Below are 18687 nucleotides of genomic sequence, written 5' to 3'. Positions count from 1 at the left end.
TAATAACTCAACTGAAAATTATTGTATAGGGAAAAAAGTCATTGTAAATCTACAAAATATAAGTTAAGAGACACCTGCGGATGGCTAGGTCTTTGGGTTTTAGGCGAATTAATCATAGCTCTATGTGAGCATTCTCGGACAATGATAATTCTGCCGATCTAGATTCTGAGATGATTCATCGTGATGAGCGAGGATGACTACAGACCCAATAAAGTGCTCTGTGGATGAAGAACTGAAATGGTCAAGAACTTAAAACCTAAAATATAGAGTAAGATCCCTATTCATGTCATCCAGCACACAGACACCAACCACCAAAATCACTGGTTCGGCACATTGAAACAAATCATGACAGTTCATTGGGTTTTAGATATCAAATCTTAAGCAACATAATTCAGGTCTGAAAGCAAGACTGCTGTACCTACAGGAATCGTTTTTTAAGAGAAGAGCCCCTAGTTCATTCTAAGATCATTCAAATCCCACAGGACCCAACCAACATATCACTTTCTGTCAGTCAGGTCTTTGATTATACTACCAACTGGCTTCATGAAGTTAAATAATTCAACAAGCCTGAGGACTACCCATGGCTTTGAAATTAAAGCAAAAGAAGATAACAGATAACGTGCTGATCAAAAGGCCTCCCTATGGATATCTTGAGCACCTGCTACTTGCTAAAAAAACGAAAAGAAAAATTTGTCAGCTCTGTGTTTGCTTATTTTTTCTTGAAAGTTGAACAAAGAGGTTGGGTTTCTTTGGACAAGGCTCACTGTCAGAATTTAAGAATGGTGGCTGAGCTAAATCATTAACCATTTAGTACTGCCTCATTTGAGACATCAAATATTAAGGGAGGGGGTAAATATGCCAAAGTGGCTGGCAAGAATATATTAAATGATTTAAGGAAAAATTGGATTATGTGGTACAATGTTACAAACTGATGCATTCCTTAACATAATTAAACAGATGAATATTACTTCACTGTCTGCTGGCATTGGACTCCTGCGAGCGTCAGAATATATCTGTAATGTGATTAGCTAATCTCATGATGTCAGCACACTGCAAGAATTCACAAGTCACACATTGGTTTATCAGAGTTTGCCCTGCAAGCAAAATCAAGTGATAAGCTTGTGTTTTACATGAGACAATATGATTTTGTTCAATTCTTAAATTTTATCCTTAAATGAGACCTATATCTTAACAATTTGAATACTGGCTTTTTGTCTTTCTTGTTAAGAATAACGTATGAATGTCTGTATTGTAGACATACGTTCCCTGTTCACAGTGACACTGCAGTAAGCAGCCAATAAACTTACTTCCCCATAATGACTAAAAAGAGGGCGAAACAGCAAATCTAGATAAAATCTCATTTATCATTCATAAACCTACCTAATGATACCTGTGTGTGTTGTTTACTGTTTGATGCTGATTCTGGGGCTTGCTCAAATTTATTCCTCCATGACAAGAGCACTGCCATTGACTGATCTAATACTGTTGGCTGTTTAATTCCTGCAAAACACCAGGAAAATAATGATGACAGAGAAGATACTGCTCTTGTTGGGTGGTATACGGTGTATAACTCTCATGATACCTCTCATGAAGTATTTTTTCCTACAAGTTCCTTTGTGATGGGACAACACAGCTCATTTCAAACCCTGGCTCATATGGTGTTACACAGGGGTCTATTCTTGTTCAAGACCTATGTATTATTTACATATTCCAGCATAGTCAGTCATAGAACAGCCAAGCAATTTCCTAGTTTTTAGTTTCACTGCCAAAAAAATATTGGGTGACAATTTTTTTTCCAACTCAGTATCAGAGGCAAAATCAGAGGCTTTTGTTCTGCCCCTGTGCACAAATCTTGGGAACAATTTCAAGCATTCATTATGTACATATATAAAATGTAATGTGAAAGGTAATGGCAGATTTGATTACCTATTTAAAATATACAGTAAATAGTGTATTTAAAGAGTAGGTCAGGCCTTTAAAAATGAATCTTAACTGTTCAGACAGCTGCAAGTCTCTCAGTGTCAGGACCATAAGGCCATGAATTGCCAACACCTGTTCCTTGTCCCCAGCCTATTCTGTCCACGTGTTTTTCATTTAGTGAGCGTGTCTGTATTTTTCCTGGGATCATTACAGACTGTTCTTTAGGATCAATAAAGTATCTAGCTATACTTACATACATATATACATACATACATACATACATACATACACATATATATAGTCTGTGTTTTCCTCTTGTCAGTGGCTTGTCTATTGCAGTCTTATCTCTTCACTCATGGCCATAGTTGAGTACATCAAATTTTGGAATTATTGTCTCGTGAGCTTTACCTACATATCTTTTGTGAAAAAATTTCCATTGTAGTTTGCATTTGAAGATGGTTGGTAATTTCAATTTAGAAATCCTGAAGTTGGTACTTTGCCTCACATTTCAGTTTGACAATTGCATGTTTTGATAACCTTTTTCCTACATGATATTTTCTGTTTACCTTATTAAATAGTTTATTTGTTCCTTTACAGCAAGTTGTGCATTTTGTCAATTCATTGTGCCTTGTCATGACACAACGTGCCGTGAAAAATCAATCTCGACATCAGTTTGTTAAAAACGCACCTGCCAGGCTCTTATAAAAACACTTTTTTTTCTTCTATCAACATGATATCAATTCAATAACAATTATATGCGACAGCAGCTATCAAATATCATGTTATATCTTACAAACCACCACATACCTTCAGCATTGACTGACTGGAACCCAGTTGACCTAGTCTTGGTTCCTCAGGCAGGATCCTCCATACAGTCTGCCTTACTACGAAGGATTTTCTGTGCTCTGATATTTGTAAAAACCCCAATATGAAGAGCCCAGACTAGCAAACCCTGCCCCACAATGTAAAACTCTTAAAAACTCAATACACAGACTCCTTTCTATCTTATATTTTCCAAATATATTCAATTTTATTAGGTTCCCAGCTTTATCTAAAGCAGCCAGTGTAAATGTTCATGTTAAATACTTATATAGAATTTAGATTTCCCGTAAGTAAAGAAGTTAAATAATCAAAAGTTCTACAATTACCATTGTTGCTAATGCCTCTGTGCTTCACTTTGTTTACCTCAACCACAACTCAATGCTGCTAAAACGCAGAAATACACATAGACTATACGAAAACCTCACCTTCCCGTGGTGAGGTAAAAACAAGTTAATACAGTATCATCATAATGATAAAGTGATTATCTTTTCTTTGAACCTTAAAAAATGAGTCCTCTCAGATTCACATTTGAAATAGCTTCTTTGTCCTCTATCTCAAGCTTAAAGCAGTTTAAATCGTAGCACATTATTATATCACAACAAATAAATTCGTAAATAAATAAAGAAACTCATAGTATGTCTAATTCACATGCTTGTGATGGACAGAGGTAGAGAGAGGAATAAAGTTACAGGTGGAATTTCCCTCGTCTCTTCTTTCCCTATGCCGTCATACCGAAGACATCAGTTAACCAGTGCTGCACCCTCACACAAGTCTAACAAGACTGACTTATGGTTTTGAACAGCATGAGGTTATGAAAGAGCATTGCATACAAATAAGGAACTAAGACCGTTTCCCTACATGGCCTAACCAGAAAATAGACCGGCATGAGGTTTCTTTCTTCAGCTAAAAGGGAACTGACACAGTTTTATTTCTCTTTTTTTAGCAAGTTGTTTCATACATTAATGTAAGTAATTTGAGGATTCAGCCCTCTCCGACGGTTGTTTGTTTAGACAAAGCATAAGAACATTGCCATCTTGTGGTAATTTTTAGGGCACCAATTTAAAACAGTTTGCACCAGGAAGAAATGGGTAACCTTTGTATTTTTTGAGGGTTTAGAGTCTAAACCCTCAAATAATACAATTATATGGATAACAATGCGTGTAAAGTTTAGAGCCAAGTCTGTGTATATTTTTGTTTATGTGTCCACCATTCTTGAAATTGAATTGCATTAGCGCCATGAATTAAAAGAATCAAATGTCCTTGAAGACAGGAACTGTATTGCTCCTCAAGTTCAATTTTTTCAAAACAGAGCCTCTTCTTTCTTTACTTTTTTTGCTCACTGCAACCTTGTAAGCTTTTGTAAAACATGAGTGCTGCTATCGAAACAGGACAGAAACTAAATTCTTCTTTTTGTATAGACAAATCAATATCCAGAATTCCGTTAAGGCAGGCGGGCAGACAGATGTCCAATAATAATTAGATGATTGAGGAGCCTTCGTTATTATAGAGAACACAACACAAAACAGCTCTCCATTGTGGTCCTTGGTCATCATCACACTCCTCAGCTGCTCAGACTGCTGCAAGTGACATCATTGTCACAGGATAAGAAGGCCAGCAGGAACTGCATTAGTCCTCTATCTCCAATCGATTATCTCCGTCAGAGATAATACGGACAGTTACACGTGGAACTGTCCATATCATCTGAGACCTGAGCACCGAGAGAGGCTGAGCATGTGGGTAGAAGCATAGCTAAAAAAAATTCATGTGGGCAGCAGTATGGATAAAATAAAACACACATCCCTGGAAAACAAAAAAAGACAACTTCTCACTGGAGGCAATACACGTTTGGAAAGTCTTGTTCTGAATAATTGCTTTCAGTGGATTGAAGTTTCCAATTATCCACAAGCCTGCCAGTGTTCCCATCATGGGAAAACTGCAGGGGAGGGGTGCATGGGTGGGTGATGGGTTGGTGGGTTCAGCTGGTCTTGTCTTGTTGGACAGCTAAATGCTTGCAACTCTTCCTTCTCTCCTGCGTCACAGCTGGCTCCTCTGAAGGAAGCGACTGCACTCGGCCAATGAGGTTGTGTTTGTATGTCCCATGACACAAGCATCTTTGCCCAAAAATGTAAACATCTGGGAAACATTAAGACTCACCACAGCTTTGGGCTGTGTGATCAACTATTCTAAGAAAAAAAGGGGGCTGCCAAGTATCCTAGACATACATTGGTATCAGTAGAGATAATATGCAAATATTGATTTAGATTTGTTTTTGGGGAGAATGAGCTCAGCGGGTGTTTGAGATCTCTCTTCAAATCCATTTATGGTGAAATTTGAAGTCTGTCACAGCTTTAGTGAAATGGATGACACAATGTGGACTTCATTGTGGCTGCAGTATTTCATTTCCAGACTGCAATTTTAAACCTAATGGATACGAAAAAGGGTGATTCTTTTTTTCCAAATCAAATAAGGACATTCAAAATAAATAAATAAATAAATAAACAAACAAACAAACAAACAAATAAATAAGACCCTGTAGTCATATTTCAAATTCCTACAACAACAAACTATGCGTCTTCATATCTGAATTTTGAAAGAAGTAAATTGTCACTGATTCCCGTTATGGGGTAGGTTTGCATTAATTATACAATCCATCATATAAAATATGCCTCAAGCAGTGAAGTCAAAAATTTCAGGCCTTCCAGTGCAGCCAGCAGCTAAAAAAGACTTCCTTTTTCATTTGCTTTTATAATTTACAATTTATAAAGATTAGCAACTTGAGACGCAAGAGTGAGGGGAGAGACGACATACATCATACTGGATTATTTCACCAAAAGTCTTAGGATACAGGATACAGATGAACTAAACACAGCAGCAAATGCTAACTACATTCTAGCTAATGCACTGCCCCTTCGCAGACTGTTTATCCCGTTAAATGGAATTAGGATACATTACCCTAGTTCGTAAACAGACGTAACAGTCTCATCATCACTTGTGCAATCCCATGTTTCCACAGCAAAGAAGAACATTGGTCTTCTGTTCAAAACATGACTCTGGTCATAGCCAGACATACAGGTTAGCTCCCCCAGGGATTACACTACTGCTGGCACAGGTTGATGCTTTATTTTAGGATGCGTTGGATGCTGGCTCAGTGATAAATCAATGTACATAAAATATTCTCAAGCTATGATATGATGTATCATAGACCTTTTCCGTGTAAAAAATGAGATACAGTATATGATCTAATATCCGAACAGAGATCACTGTTGAGTCTAAATAAGAAATGAATCAATGTTAAGGCTTGGAAAAAAAAAACATATATTTAGTGCATCAAGAAAATATTCAAATAAATATTTTTTATTCAAAACTGATTTAAAAATTCTCAAAAACCTAGAAAGAGATTTCCTTAAACCCTAGAGGATTTTCTGAAAACTGGTGAGAAAATCTCCAGGCAGATGTAAAAAATTGTCTTGGAATAATGAGAAAATAAAATTGTTACTTTGAGGTTAAATGTCACATCATCAGGGGTGTGTCAGCAAAGTTTCACATATACTCTCGTTCCTCATAAAAACAAGAGAGAAAACGGCCTACTTTTCCCCATGGCAGACTGAATTTATAAATGTTGTGCAACAGTCAAGTATTTTTCCATCCCAACGTAGATAGCATAGGCAGGGAGAAGCCTCTCTTCAGGCCTATTTTAGTTCTAAGGGAAAAAAAAGCATATTATGAGAGTTGATAAAGTGCACTAAGTATTTCCCTAACTGACTTTACAGAGTTATTGCAGCATTATACTATTAGTTTATATATTCACATTTACTGTGTCACTGTCAATTACATAGACATTGTTGATACGAGCATGGATTGGGCAGGTGGATTTTAGATCAAAATTGATGCCTTTTTTGACAGTTGGCTAGATTACTCTTTTATTCATTACAGTTTTAGAACAGAACAATAACAATAGAACTATTACATTCTACTATTGTAATACAAATTAACATATGGTCCGGCAAGGTGGAAATGCTAATATGAAAGGTGTGTTTTAACAGTTATAACTACACTCACATTTTCCACTTATGTTTGCCCCACCTGAAAACACAGACTTGGGCCCCAGACAGCATGAATCATAATCATTTCATAACTCAATGGAGGATGTTGACAATAGAAAAACACAACACTGGAGGGCAATTCCTCTTTAGATATGCGACCGCGAACGCATCGGGCCGCATCACTCAGTCACATGCCGCTGAAGTGACGGGGGGGGCAGGGAGTGGGGTCCCAGGAGCACCGCCACACACACACACACACACACACACACACACACACACACACACACACACACACACACACACACACACATCTTGTACTTGGAAAAAACTTCCTTCTCTTTTATCTCAAAAGAACAACCCTCTCGAACAAAGTAGTCTTGAAGTATCCCGGCCGTGAACGCACCACCAACTGTGCTTTCTGTTATGAGTTCCCATTCAAAAGCCCCGGTGTGAATCGCTGTTTAGTCAACACCGGCTAATAAGGCCGTCGCTGTTTACTGTCACAACACAGCGAAGGCGCTGGTGATAAATACTCACCCTGGTCGGAGTTGTCACCACAGCAGCATATTCCCTGGACTCATACAGGCAGGCCCAGACTATCCTGAAAAGTCTCTAGAAAAACATGATCCCCGGTGCGACTTCGGTTGGGAGAGCAAGGGTACTGGAGCTACATCATCAGTCAGCGGTCAGCTCACCCTCCCGCTGCTGCTGTCGTCAGCTCCCTGACACAAGGTTGCACTTTTCTCCGGCGGGGGCTGATGCGTGGGGAATTCCTAACAGTCACATTTTCCTGAGAAATCATTGGCCGGGCATTAAAGTTCGGGCTACGGCCTAAGCATCATCGTGAGCAAGGGGGCAAGTTTTCGCAAATGCAAGGGTTCGAGAGACCAGAACAGACTGCGGTCGCAGTAGCGTTAAAATCCCAAATAAATAATTCAATTAAATGACGCTGGGGTGAAAGGAGGGAGGGGGGGATCTCCACGGTAAATCCACCGCAAGGAGGTAATAAACGACAAAGTGCTCTGAATCGATTCCGGCGAATTACTCTCACGTCCAACAACGACAGCTAACTTTGTATTCACAAGTCGTTAGCAATGACAGCTAAGTTTGTATTTACAAAAAAATGTATATATATATAAAAAAAAGATACCTAAATTACATATTGAAGAAGTACTTAACGACATCACAACTTTGCAAATAGTCTTCTGGAAGAAAAAAATAAATAAAACAACGACCAAAATAAACCTCTTGTGATTTCAGGTTAGTTTTCCGGTAAATGAAGGCGTTATCTTAACGCAGATGGCCATCTTCCGGGATCCACCGAGTCCATGAGAGAAGGGAGCAACTGAGGACTTCTCAGATGCGGGCGGGGTTTAAAGTGGTTTCTTTAAAAACTGTGCATCGATGTCAAATATCCAATATCACTGTAATACGCAAAATCAAAATCACTTTTTGTGATAATATTACAACAGATAGCAATTTAATGTATAAGAGAAAAAAAGCTTGTTCCCATACCGGGAGTCGAACCCGGGCCGCCTGGGTGAAAACCAGGAATCCTAACCGCTAGACCATATGGGACAGTTAACGTGTTTCGTGGAGGCTATTATATATAAAATCAATACTGCCACGACTATGCTTGCAATGTGGTCTAAGGGTTTGTTGAAAATATATGTATATATTCCAGTCTACACACCTAAACGTATTTTGCACTAGCATGTATGCTAAATCACTGTGTCTCAAAACAGAAACAATGAGCTACAAAAGTTGGAGGGTAGATGCCATCTTGTGGTCGTTTAATATTCCAAAAAGGCAAAGAGGAAACGCAAATGCATTGTGTGTAGGGGTCTTCTCGGGAACAACGCTACAGAGACCATGACGCCAATGAGGGTAGAGTTAGTCTCTGTATTTTGCAGAGAAAATGAGAACTCGGCTAGTGGGTTATCAAAACCTTCAATCACACGAATCTGTGCTATACAGTGGGCGCTAAACATATGACGTAATTGTCGGTGGAATTAACCAATTTGTACTGCCCGTCGCCAACGATATATACAAAGAAATCAATTGCTGGCTTCATTAACAAAAAGTTTCACAAATTCACTCCAATTTATACCTTTTCAATACGATCAGATATACTATGACTGGCGATTGACCAACGGCGAAGCTTGAGAATTGTTTGTTAGACGATGTATAGCACCCCCTTTTCCACCACTTGGTAGCTTCCTAAGACCAACAGAGGCAGCCAAATATTTGTCAAACTAGCTTTCGTTGTTCGGTCAGCTAGGAGCTTTGTGAATAAACGTGTAAAAACACCACTCATTCAGTAGAAAACGATTTTGTAATACCGACGTTTCGCTTAATTAGTCAGCAAGATGTCAACGCCAGCGAGACGACGTTTAATGAGAGATTTTAAACGGTAAGCGAATACAAAACAGTAGAGAAATGGCTAAAGCTAACATTAGCGATTCAGCGCTAGTTAGCATACCGCATTTTATACATTATCAGTGTCAAACAGTAACAGTGCACCAATCGCCATATTTGGAAGTTATTGCATGTAATGACTTAAGGATATTGTGGTAAGGTATCACAGATAACAGCCGGTGATAACGACACTGAATAGACGCTGACTAGCGTTAAAAAGGCAAATCAGATTTGTAAGGCTGTTCAGTTACCGCTCGCTTTAAGTAATTATTTTCCACACTAATTATAAACTTCACAGTCCTATTCGGTCTAGTCTTATTCTGACGATTTCATTAAAAGACTTCACTATGGGCGGTTGTAATTGTGATTTTCTCACTGCTATCGGAACATGATCATTCTCCCTGAATGGCTTTTCACATCCGAATCAAAACTAATGGTAACCTCTGCTGCCCTGATTGAAACTATTCAAGCCAATTATCAAGGAAGAGGGATCACTGTCTAAGACTGAGGATAAGCTTACCATCTGCCGTACTGTCACAGAAAGCCATCACTCATTATGGCACATGGATTTCCATCCCCTACAGTATTATGTGTCTCAACATTTTGGACAGTCCATGATGTTATATTGTTCTACCCATAAGCAAAGCCTGGCAAATCTTATAGCAATACTTTCAAAAGACTATGGTTGCTTGGGCAAAGTACTCAAGTTATTGTTTACTCATCCCTCTTCATCTTAAAATGCCCCGGTTGACTTTGGGAGAAATAGTTCCTTGTTGACGCACAATGAACATAATGGTTTGATGACTGTTTTTGCTCTAAAACAATGGTTTGTGATTCATCAAAGCTTCTGCTTCTTATAAATACCTGCCTGCAGACTTGTTGCAAGGCTAATGCCATCTCCACGAAATGGTTAATGATGAAGGCTGTAACATTGTTACTATTAATCTGAATTCACAATATCTTTTAGGCTGCAAGAGGATCCCCCAGCTGGGGTGAGTGGGGCACCATCAGAAAACAATATCATGGTTTGGAATGCTGTCATTTTTGGGTAAGTTAACAGGATTTTTTTAACTCACCTAAGTGTATTTTTGAAGTGTTACTACCATCCCTAATGATGTATCACATTTATCATAAGTTGCACAGCTATTGTTTGATATATGCCTACTAAATAGTCTGCACTTCGCAAGGTCACTGACCACTTTTTGATATTTCTTCTCCTGTAGACCAGAGGGAACACCTTTTGAAGATGGTAAGTCTACGCCAAAACACTTTCATACACTTTTCTTCCCATTGCCACTGCTTCAAAAGTAGTTATAGAAAGAACATCAAATTGACTTTTATGTTTTTATTTTGTTTATCTGTGAGGCCTTTCAGTTTTAATACATCTCCACTATTTCACTACAAAATATTTTGTCTACTGTGATGAAATTTGTATGATTCATAACTTCAATTCAAAGTAATATAAAACCCCAATGGGGGCTTGTTGTCCAAAAGTGAAAACCTTAAACTTGAGTTGACCTGCAGTGTCAGAATCATCAACATACATCAATAGGTCCAGACACTTTAGATTTTGTGTAAAAAAAAAAAAATCCCATATTCTCAAAATATTCATTCCAATATGTGTATGTCAAATTGACATAACCATTACATGCAACTTGGTCTGGGAAAAAACAACGTGTATTTGGTTTCAATATTACTTCATGTCTCAGCTCTGCCATTTTTTTTCAGGAACCTTCAAACTAACCATTGAATTCACAGAGGAATATCCAAATAAACCTCCAACAGTGCGATTTGTCTCCAAAATGTTTCATCCAAATGGTAAGTTATTGATTGCCTATTATTTAAACTGCAATTATAAATGCAATACTCTTTTGCTCAACAAAATCTGTAATAAAACCAAACTGCTGGTGCTTAAAATTATTGTTTTTAATTATACAATTATTCAGGCTGCAGTAAAAATATTTTTAATAAACAAGTTGCTTACTGTTTAACTGCTCTGAATGGGTCAATAAGTCACTTTCAACACCATTGCAGTGTTAAAATCACAGCTGTTAAAGTTTTGCACTTGTTACCTCTGCAGCAAGCTTAGCTGATTGTAGTTGATCAACATCGAGGGAGAAAAGAAATCACAATCTGGTTGTGACACAACCAGGTTGAAATCACACCCTGGTTGATATACATATTTTTCCCAGAAAATAATTACTGTGGTCTTGGTAACAATTACACTATGAAGTCTCTGTCAAACAAGTCTATCCACATGCTCTATACAGTTGGATTTATTCTGAACAGTTACTATCACAGTAAAATTATTGCTGAACAATGTTGACCTAAAGTTAAAGCATTGTTGTTTTTCCACAGTCTATGCGGATGGCAGCATATGCTTAGATATACTTCAGAATCGTTGGAGCCCAACCTATGACGTCTCTTCAATCCTAACTTCAATTCAGGTAATTGTCATCTGATTTTAGTATATTACACCGTTGGTTAAAAAAACTGAAAGCTGCTCCGAAATGCTTGATTATAACGATAATAATGCATGTTATGTCACCAAGCTGTCGTAGGTAATTAAACTACTGACATCTTTTTTGTGTATTTAGTCGTTACTGGACGAGCCGAACCCAAACAGTCCTGCCAACAGCCAAGCTGCCCAGCTCTACCAGGAAAACAAGCGGGAGTATGAGAAGAGGGTTTCCGCGATTGTTGAACAGAGTTGGCGTGACTGTTGACCCTAGTTAATTGTTTCAGAATGAACCATGTCCAGCCCAGAATCATCAAACCACCAATCAAGAAAACCCATGTCACAGAAATAAAGACACATCTTAATATCCTTCTCAGTACAGTGGTCCCTTAACTGTCGCTAAGTTTGTATGCTGTGTTGTGGCATTCACTCCTGCCGAATGCTATTGTTGGGCAAAACCGAATGTTTGTCGAAGTTAATGTACCTTGTTATATCTGGGTTACTTGCTACTTGCCCCAACTCTTTTCTGTGATCAAGACAAGGCCAGTTGCTCAAATGTCACTTTTCTACTTGTTCATTTAAAAGTGAGGTCAAATGTTTGGATGTTATGGTGGCAAATTTACTAATGTGCTTGCTGTGTACATACCAACATTTTTAATTCACAACAAAGCTATTCTGGGGTGTTTCACGGGGCTCACTGCTATAAGTTGGTTCTGCCTTTTGAAAGCCTGTTAGAGGGTTAGTTTATACAGAGATATAACCTGGCATGGATGTTTTTCCCTCTAAAAAGTAGTTGACTCAACAGATGCCTTTTGGGTGTCATTTTTGTCTCAACTGTGCTTGGACAGCCATGCCATCATTTTAAAATTGTCCGTCTTTAACTTAGAAAGATGATATAAAGCATCCCTACCAGGTGCTCTTACCACTCACACATTTTCATAATGCTGACAAAAGGCAGAGTGAGTATATTTCTACGCCATTTTATAAATTAGCTGCCATGAGCTGATTGCACTGTTCACACAGAATGGTGTCCTCCAGATTATAAAACTTTGCACTGGTAACCCATGTAACAAACTGTACATTTTCTTGTAAATAAAGTAAATATACATTGTCTCAGTTGCCATTTATCTAAACATAGATTAGACAAGGTTCTCCATGAAGTTAGGCCTCTTCACTCTTAACTGGGTTTAATTTATTTGATTATTACAGCTGTGAAAACAAGCAGACAATTTATGTTTCCACATAAACCAACACATTTGACAAATAACAGTTTACAGTTTCCATGTGAACATTTTTTAACCGCACATGTAACTTGAAGAATGATCTCTTGGGTCCAGTTGTTCAAAAACAGAACAATTCAGATATGGAAATCCAGTGTTAAACTATTTAGGGTCAGGAAATGTGTTAGACTTTATCAAAGTGAAAGAAACCTACAACATTCACCTTAAGACTACCAAGATTTTGACCAATAACTTGAGTTACCCTTTCAGCCAGTATCCCTCAGAAACATGTTTTCAATTTGGAGAAGAAAATGAAATAATGAAACAACTGCTCTACTCACTATGGCTGGTGACCTTTTCTGGGCATATTGAGAGTACTACCTGAACTACATGTAAAAGGAAGGGAAGTACCTGAGACCACCATCACATGATCCTCAATCATTTCCTCATCATAAGCAACTGACCTGAAGTCCAATAGAGAGCATAACTTTGAACAGATTAGCAAGAAACTGTTTCAATGTAGTGGCATGGTGTGAAAATTTAGATACATTGCCTCACTTCAGAATGACAGCTGTTCAAGGCATAGATTTCTAGGAACACACTACTTGTTGTCCCACTTTACTGAAAGGCTAATAAAGCCTTACGTTATTCACGTCATTTAACAAAGTGTATTTATAAGAAAAGATCACATCACAGCTCAACTTAACATTCCAAAAATACACCTTTTGCTTCAAACCGGTTTTGAATGTCTGATCTTGATCAAACCATGATATTGGATGACTTTATGTCAACTAAATAGTTTTAGGATTTTGATCTAATCTGTTTACTTCTGAACAACTGGGCCCAGGTGTTGACAGCAAACATTGCAGGTTTTGCAGTAAATAAGCACAACCGATCACAGTTTGATGTTGATGCCACTGTATTGTCTTTAAACTGTCAACAAATGTTTACCAACACACAGAATTTTTTTTTCTGCCAGATTCCTTAAATTACCGTGGAACCAAATGTGTTTAGTTGAACAAATTACAAGCATCAAGACATGTAAACATATAGCACTGAACACAAGCTTTTGGGGAAAAAAAAAAAAAAAAAAAAAAAGATATGTGGAATGGCAGGAAACAAAAGTATGACATCCTGAGGCCCCTGCAAAAGATTTAGTTCTTTTCATCGAGGAATGCAGAAACCACTGACATTACCTGAAATACTCAAAAAAAAATCTTATGTGAATTATAAATGTCACACATGCAAGCATAAATGCCGCAGTTACACTTGGGTGTGACATGTTTTAAGTCTGAACCGGTAACTTAATATTTTTGCCCTACATGCAAATCAGTGTGAGGCCTGAGGTTTCACCAGTTCATATCGTCCCACCTGTCCTTCCTGTAAAAGCTGACCAATGAGCTGATCTCGGTGTACTTTTCGACTGACAACCAGAAATCGCTGCCGTCCCTGTCCATACGACTTGCTTCGTAAGCCGTATTTTTGAGAAATCTGATGGATCTGCTTGCGTTCGTCATTAGTGAGGTCAGTTGAGAAGCGAAGATCATCCTGACGGTCTGAGCAGGCATAATTACGAATTATGTCCTCAATGTCCCGCTTACTGAGCTGATTCCCAGTTCTGTCTGTGTCCATACCCAAACCCTCCCGGGAGAACTGCTCCTTGACTCTGATGGGCTCTGCAATTCCTTCCCCGTCTCGTCCCAAACCGCCTCCCTTCCAGCCCATCTTACGCAGCAGTTGGTTTCCAATGTTATCTTCCTTTATCTCCTGTCTTGTTGCCTCCTCACCAGAGTGAGCAAGGATCTGAGAGCGGGATATGGCATCGCCATGACCCTCCTTTCTAAGGTTAGATTTCACTACAGCCTGAGTTTGCTTCAAAGTAGTCAAAGCCTCCTTTGCTGCAATGTGTTTCACAATTTTCTTGGGTCCAATTCCTGCCGCCACATACTGTCCTTCCAGGTACACCTCGCACCTCCAGCGATGATCAGGCAAAACCGTGAATTTGTAATCAGCAGTCACTTTATTAAACTGGGCGGTGTCGTTAATGATGCAAATAGCATTGTCTGAATTCTCCAGGATGACCAACTCACTCAGATGCTTCTTTTTACCGCCGGACTGCCCAAAGCGTCCTCCAGAATCTGACTGATTATGTCCTCTGTAGTACAGCGATTGTTGTTGTTGTTGTTGCTGCTGCTGCTGCTGTTGTTGCTGCTGTCTTGCTGCCTGATTCATACGGAGTTTCCTAACTGCCTCTATTGCTGCTGCATGCTTTGAGCTCTTCTTTGTGCCAGTAGCCTGTGCCACCAGCTCGTCCTGCAGGAAGACACTGCACAGCCAAGCACTGCTATTGGGGAGCAGGTCAAACTTATAGTCTATCTTCATGCGGTTAAATGCTGCAGAATTGTTAAGTATACAGATGGCATCGTGAGCATTGTCCATGACCACAAACTCTGTCCAGTGTTTCCTTTTGTCAGGCTCGTACTGGCCTTTTGAGCTTGGTGTCGGTTTTTCCTCTGGATTGCGAAGCGCTGGTAAAAAAGCTGGAGTACAACAGTGCATCTGGCACACAACTATGTCATTGACTATGGAGTGTCTGTATCTACGCTGCACCACTCGAACCTCCACTGGCTTCAGGAACAGTTTTACAGCTTGCTCAGAGGCACGGTCCCTTGCTCCATTTTTACTGCCAGAGTATCCCGTAGCAAGATAGACACCCTGACATCGAAGTTCACAGGCATAGCCATCTGTTGGTACTTTTCGGTTCTTGGGTAGGTCAGCTTGAGGAATATCCTTCAGATTGACATAGATATATTCAGGATTGGTCTTGCAGGCCTGGATACTGCGGCTCAACATGAAATTGTAGTTTGGAGAGTCACTTCCAGTCATATACACTGGATCCCGGAAGGTAACAGCCAATGCAGATGCTACACTTGTAATCAGCCTTTGCTTCTCATCAATTGTGGACTGGCTAATAGGAAGAGGCTGCGATGAAGGCCCAGACTGAGAAGTTGTAGGACTGCTCCTGCCCGGGCTGTTGTATATTCGACTGAACGGTCTGCTTGCAGACGACCGATCCTGGTGACCATACCCAAACCCCTGGCGACCTGAATCCCAGCCACTGGATCTGTTCCCTCCCCCATATCCATTGTATCTGTGTGGCTGAGAATAGGTATCTGAATTTCGAAAGGTGTGAGCATCATACTTCACTGTGTAGTCCTGTTGCGTTTTTGACATGAAGTTTGAAGCTGACCCCCGGCCTCCGTAACCTAGACCGCTTGTACTGCCGAAAGACATCTCCCGCTCTCTGTCCTGATCTCTATCTCTATGGGAACCCCAAGAGTCAGAACTGAATGATGGCACTCTGTCAAATGCAGGCCTTAGGGATGAAGAGCCTTGTGCTCTGCTGGTGCTGCTGTAGGGAGGGTTGTCGGACTCCCTGTATCTCACAACATTTGATGCACTCCTCCTTGGTTCCTTATCATTCTCTTTCTCATCAGCTCCAGTACCTCCACTGCATCCACCACTTACAAAGTGTACGGGCTCAAAACGAGGTCTCGAACCAAATTTTGACACAGGCATTTTCCTCATGGGCTCTTCTCCTAGAACAACATGACACAGGTAAACAGTTAGAAACCAATGGGTTTGGGGACTCTTTTGAAACAGATGGATTAATGTGATCGCCATTACATTATTATGAATAAGTATATTCAGACAAAATTGGAAAAAGAAACTTAACTTGTTCTATTGCTGTCAACATATTGTTTGCTAAGATAATAGTACCCAGAAAAACAAGAAAATTCAAATCTTGAACAAGACATGTTGAGCAGAAGCGATGACAACAAATACTTTGCATAAAGGCACTTGCAGTGCTTCTGGCAGAGTTGTGGCCTGTTGTCAAATTATAAGACATTGTAACTACTAGTGCTACCAAATTTAAAATATTTCTGACATTTGTCTAAGAATGTTTCTTTTGTACATGCAGAAATGCCAATGTTTAAACGATGCACAATGATGTCATTTTTTGACAAATCCACATCTTTATTTGGACAATGATTCTCGTTGTTCCATATTATTCACAAAATGGGGATTAACGCTATTTTTCATTCCAAAACAATGTGGCCCCAATTGAAAAGTGCCAACCAGTTATTGTCCTACAGATTATGCATATCATTTTTTGCAGTTGCATATAAATGAACTCCTATCAAAGCATGCCTGTGGATATAATACTATTTTCTAAGGCCATGTATACACTTAAATCAATTATAAAGAGCATATTTGTACAAGATACGTAACGCCATACTTCCTTCGGATAACGATAACTGGTTGTAATTTTTTGCCTCAAGTGATGCAGGAGATGGTGCAAACTTACTGCCATCAAAAGAAGTACGTCTCTTTTTTGCTTCAGAGCTAGGACTTGGGTCAAAGGAGGGCATTTCGCCAGGGTCAGTCTCCTCTGCCATTACCAGCACCGTCCAGATCAAATCCAGGCCATACCTGTTATTGGAAATCCAAACACGTTTGTGTCAGTGGTGAGACGCATTACCAACTCACCAGCGTAGACGCGAGATACTACCAAAAGCTGCCCAGAGGATCCCCACACGAAGCACCGTTTACTAAGTGCGATTGAATTAATAAAATGTGTCATAGAAATTATGTTTTATGCCAACACGGGGCCTTGACATAGTGACGCAGTACAGACAGGCGGTTAATGTTAGCCTAACTCATAGAGCGAATACACAGAGGAAAAATAGGCTATCACTTGACTTGGAGTTGGATTGGATGCCCCGTCCGTAGTTTTACCTTTTGGCGTAGGCAGCCTCCGATCCCAGAAATATCTCTGCATCTGCTAAACGGCAGGCTGTTCGGATTACTTTTATAAACGTTGCAAGTCTGCTACCGAGCTAGCTACTTTTAGCTAGTCAACGTTAGCGGCACAGCGGTGCCTGAGGAAAGCTAGCTAGATCGGTAGCCCCCTAGCTAACTACCGGAGCGTCAAATAAATTCCTATCGAATCAATCTTTCTCGATATTAGCGATATCAAATTGTTCTTGCTGAAGTGGCACCGGCGATACCTGCCGAGAAGCTACTGTCGAGCGTTTCGCTAACAGGATGCATCCATTTTCTGGTCCAGCAAAATCAGTCATGGCGTCTGTCACCTCTCTGGACCAGCATGCTTTGCCGCCGCCGGACATTCTTCGACAAGCTTTATGGAAACCTCGTGAGGTCCAGTTCCACGCCCTCGCCGGTCACCGTGAATCTGCTGTGGCGGAGAAACTCGAGCAGGCTACATGGGTCGAGTCGATACGCGTAAAAAAAACGATCACCGGTATCCGACGTTGACCCCCCTCCCCTGCAGAGGAGGACAGTAGTTTTATCCGTGCTGGAGTTCCCAGCTTCTCCACCATCTTCGTGTAAGAGCTCGTCTCAGTGAAGGTCCACCTTGCCAATGTGCTAGTTTCTAAATTTGCCACCGGACTTGCAATTCGTACTTACCGCATTTTATCCAGAAAGGGTTCAAGGTTATTTTCCCATATCTTTGTTTGTCTTCTGGGTATGTGATGGTCATGCAGAAATGTAAGTTTTCCCAATTCTTGTGTATTTTTCCCCCAATATATCTATTTATATTACTAATTTATTCAAGGTAAAATGATGATGTCACGGTCAAGTTCAAACCAAATTAGGAAAATGCCTTTTGAAATGATAGAGATTTCAAAATTAACCTTGAATATGAACTTTATGTCAAGTTTTATTTACAGACCCACTATGATTCATTTGTATATTTCATAGTCTCATATTTGAATTTGAT

At 39.7% G+C, this 18687-nt stretch overlaps 3 protein-coding genes and 1 non-coding gene across 7 annotated transcripts in view; 1 reads left to right on the top strand and 3 right to left on the bottom strand.

Moving 5' to 3' along the window:
- elf1 (E74-like ETS transcription factor 1) overlaps nucleotides 1-7905 on the bottom strand; it is a 37927-nt gene extending 30022 nt beyond the window's left edge. For both annotated transcript variants that reach the window (XM_086157917.1, XM_086157918.1), the window contains exon 1: nucleotides 7323-7905. The gene's annotated coding sequence lies outside the window, so the exon portion shown is untranslated. The remainder of the gene's footprint in view (nucleotides 1-7322) is intronic.
- Nucleotides 7906-8291: 386 nt separating this feature from the next.
- trnae-uuc (transfer RNA glutamic acid (anticodon UUC)) lies at nucleotides 8292-8363 on the bottom strand. Its single transcript has one exon. It is a non-coding gene; the product is annotated as a tRNA-Glu (tRNA).
- Nucleotides 8364-9008: 645 nt separating this feature from the next.
- On the top strand, nucleotides 9009-13981 carry ube2a (ubiquitin-conjugating enzyme E2A (RAD6 homolog)). Its single transcript, XM_086157914.1, has 6 exons — nucleotides 9009-9198; nucleotides 10171-10251; nucleotides 10427-10452; nucleotides 10932-11021; nucleotides 11562-11650; nucleotides 11801-13981. Exons 1-6 carry the CDS (start codon nucleotides 9155-9157, stop codon nucleotides 11927-11929), a joined length of 459 nt encoding a protein of 152 aa, XP_086014040.1. The 5' UTR covers nucleotides 9009-9154; the 3' UTR covers nucleotides 11930-13981.
- Nucleotides 12832-18392, bottom strand: nkrf (NFKB repressing factor). 3 transcript variants are annotated; one of them, XM_086157911.1, is made up of 3 exons: nucleotides 17958-18392; nucleotides 17251-17375; nucleotides 12832-16480 (listed from the first exon to the last, which is right to left on the bottom strand). In XM_086157911.1, exons 1-3 carry the CDS (start codon nucleotides 18071-18073, stop codon nucleotides 14211-14213), a joined length of 2511 nt encoding a protein of 836 aa, XP_086014037.1. In that variant the 5' UTR covers nucleotides 18074-18392; the 3' UTR covers nucleotides 12832-14210. The 3 variants fall into 3 exon arrangements, with proteins under 3 accessions (XP_086014037.1, XP_086014038.1, XP_086014039.1); XM_086157912.1 differs by having other exon boundaries at nucleotides 17954-18076; XM_086157913.1 differs by having other exon boundaries at nucleotides 17682-18041.
- Between the last annotated feature and the right edge of the window lie 295 nt (nucleotides 18393-18687).

This window comes from Fistularia commersonii, chromosome 13, assembly GCF_037954325.1.
Source record: "Fistularia commersonii isolate RoL2024-O1a breed Wild chromosome 13, RoL_Fcom_v1.0, whole genome shotgun sequence".
Lineage (NCBI taxonomy): Eukaryota > Metazoa > Chordata > Actinopteri > Syngnathiformes > Fistulariidae > Fistularia > Fistularia commersonii.
The sequence above is the reverse complement of the archived record's forward strand: the minus strand, read 5'-3'. Positions and strand labels throughout refer to the sequence as shown.

Excerpts from the sequence above, each read along its gene's own strand:
- ube2a (XM_086157914.1), top strand. The coding sequence starts at position 9,155 with ATGTCAACGCCAGCGAGACGACGTTTAATGAGAGATTTTAAACG. Across the intron at positions 10,252-10,426 it reads TGGAATGCTGTCATTTTTGG|ACCAGAGGGAACACCTTTTG; the intron begins GTAAGTTAACAG and ends CTTCTCCTGTAG. Across the intron at positions 10,453-10,931 it reads GGGAACACCTTTTGAAGATG|GAACCTTCAAACTAACCATT; the intron begins GTAAGTCTACGC and ends ATTTTTTTTCAG.
- nkrf (XM_086157911.1), bottom strand. The coding sequence starts at position 18,073 with ATGTCCGGCGGCGGCAAAGCATGCTGGTCCAGAGAGGTGACAGACGCC. Across the intron at positions 17,376-17,957 it reads CGCTCGACAGTAGCTTCTCG|GTATGGCCTGGATTTGATCT; the intron begins GCAGGTATCGCC and ends TTCCAATAACAG. Across the intron at positions 16,481-17,250 it reads ACGTACTTCTTTTGATGGCA|GAGAAGAGCCCATGAGGAAA; the intron begins GTAAGTTTGCAC and ends ATGTTGTTCTAG.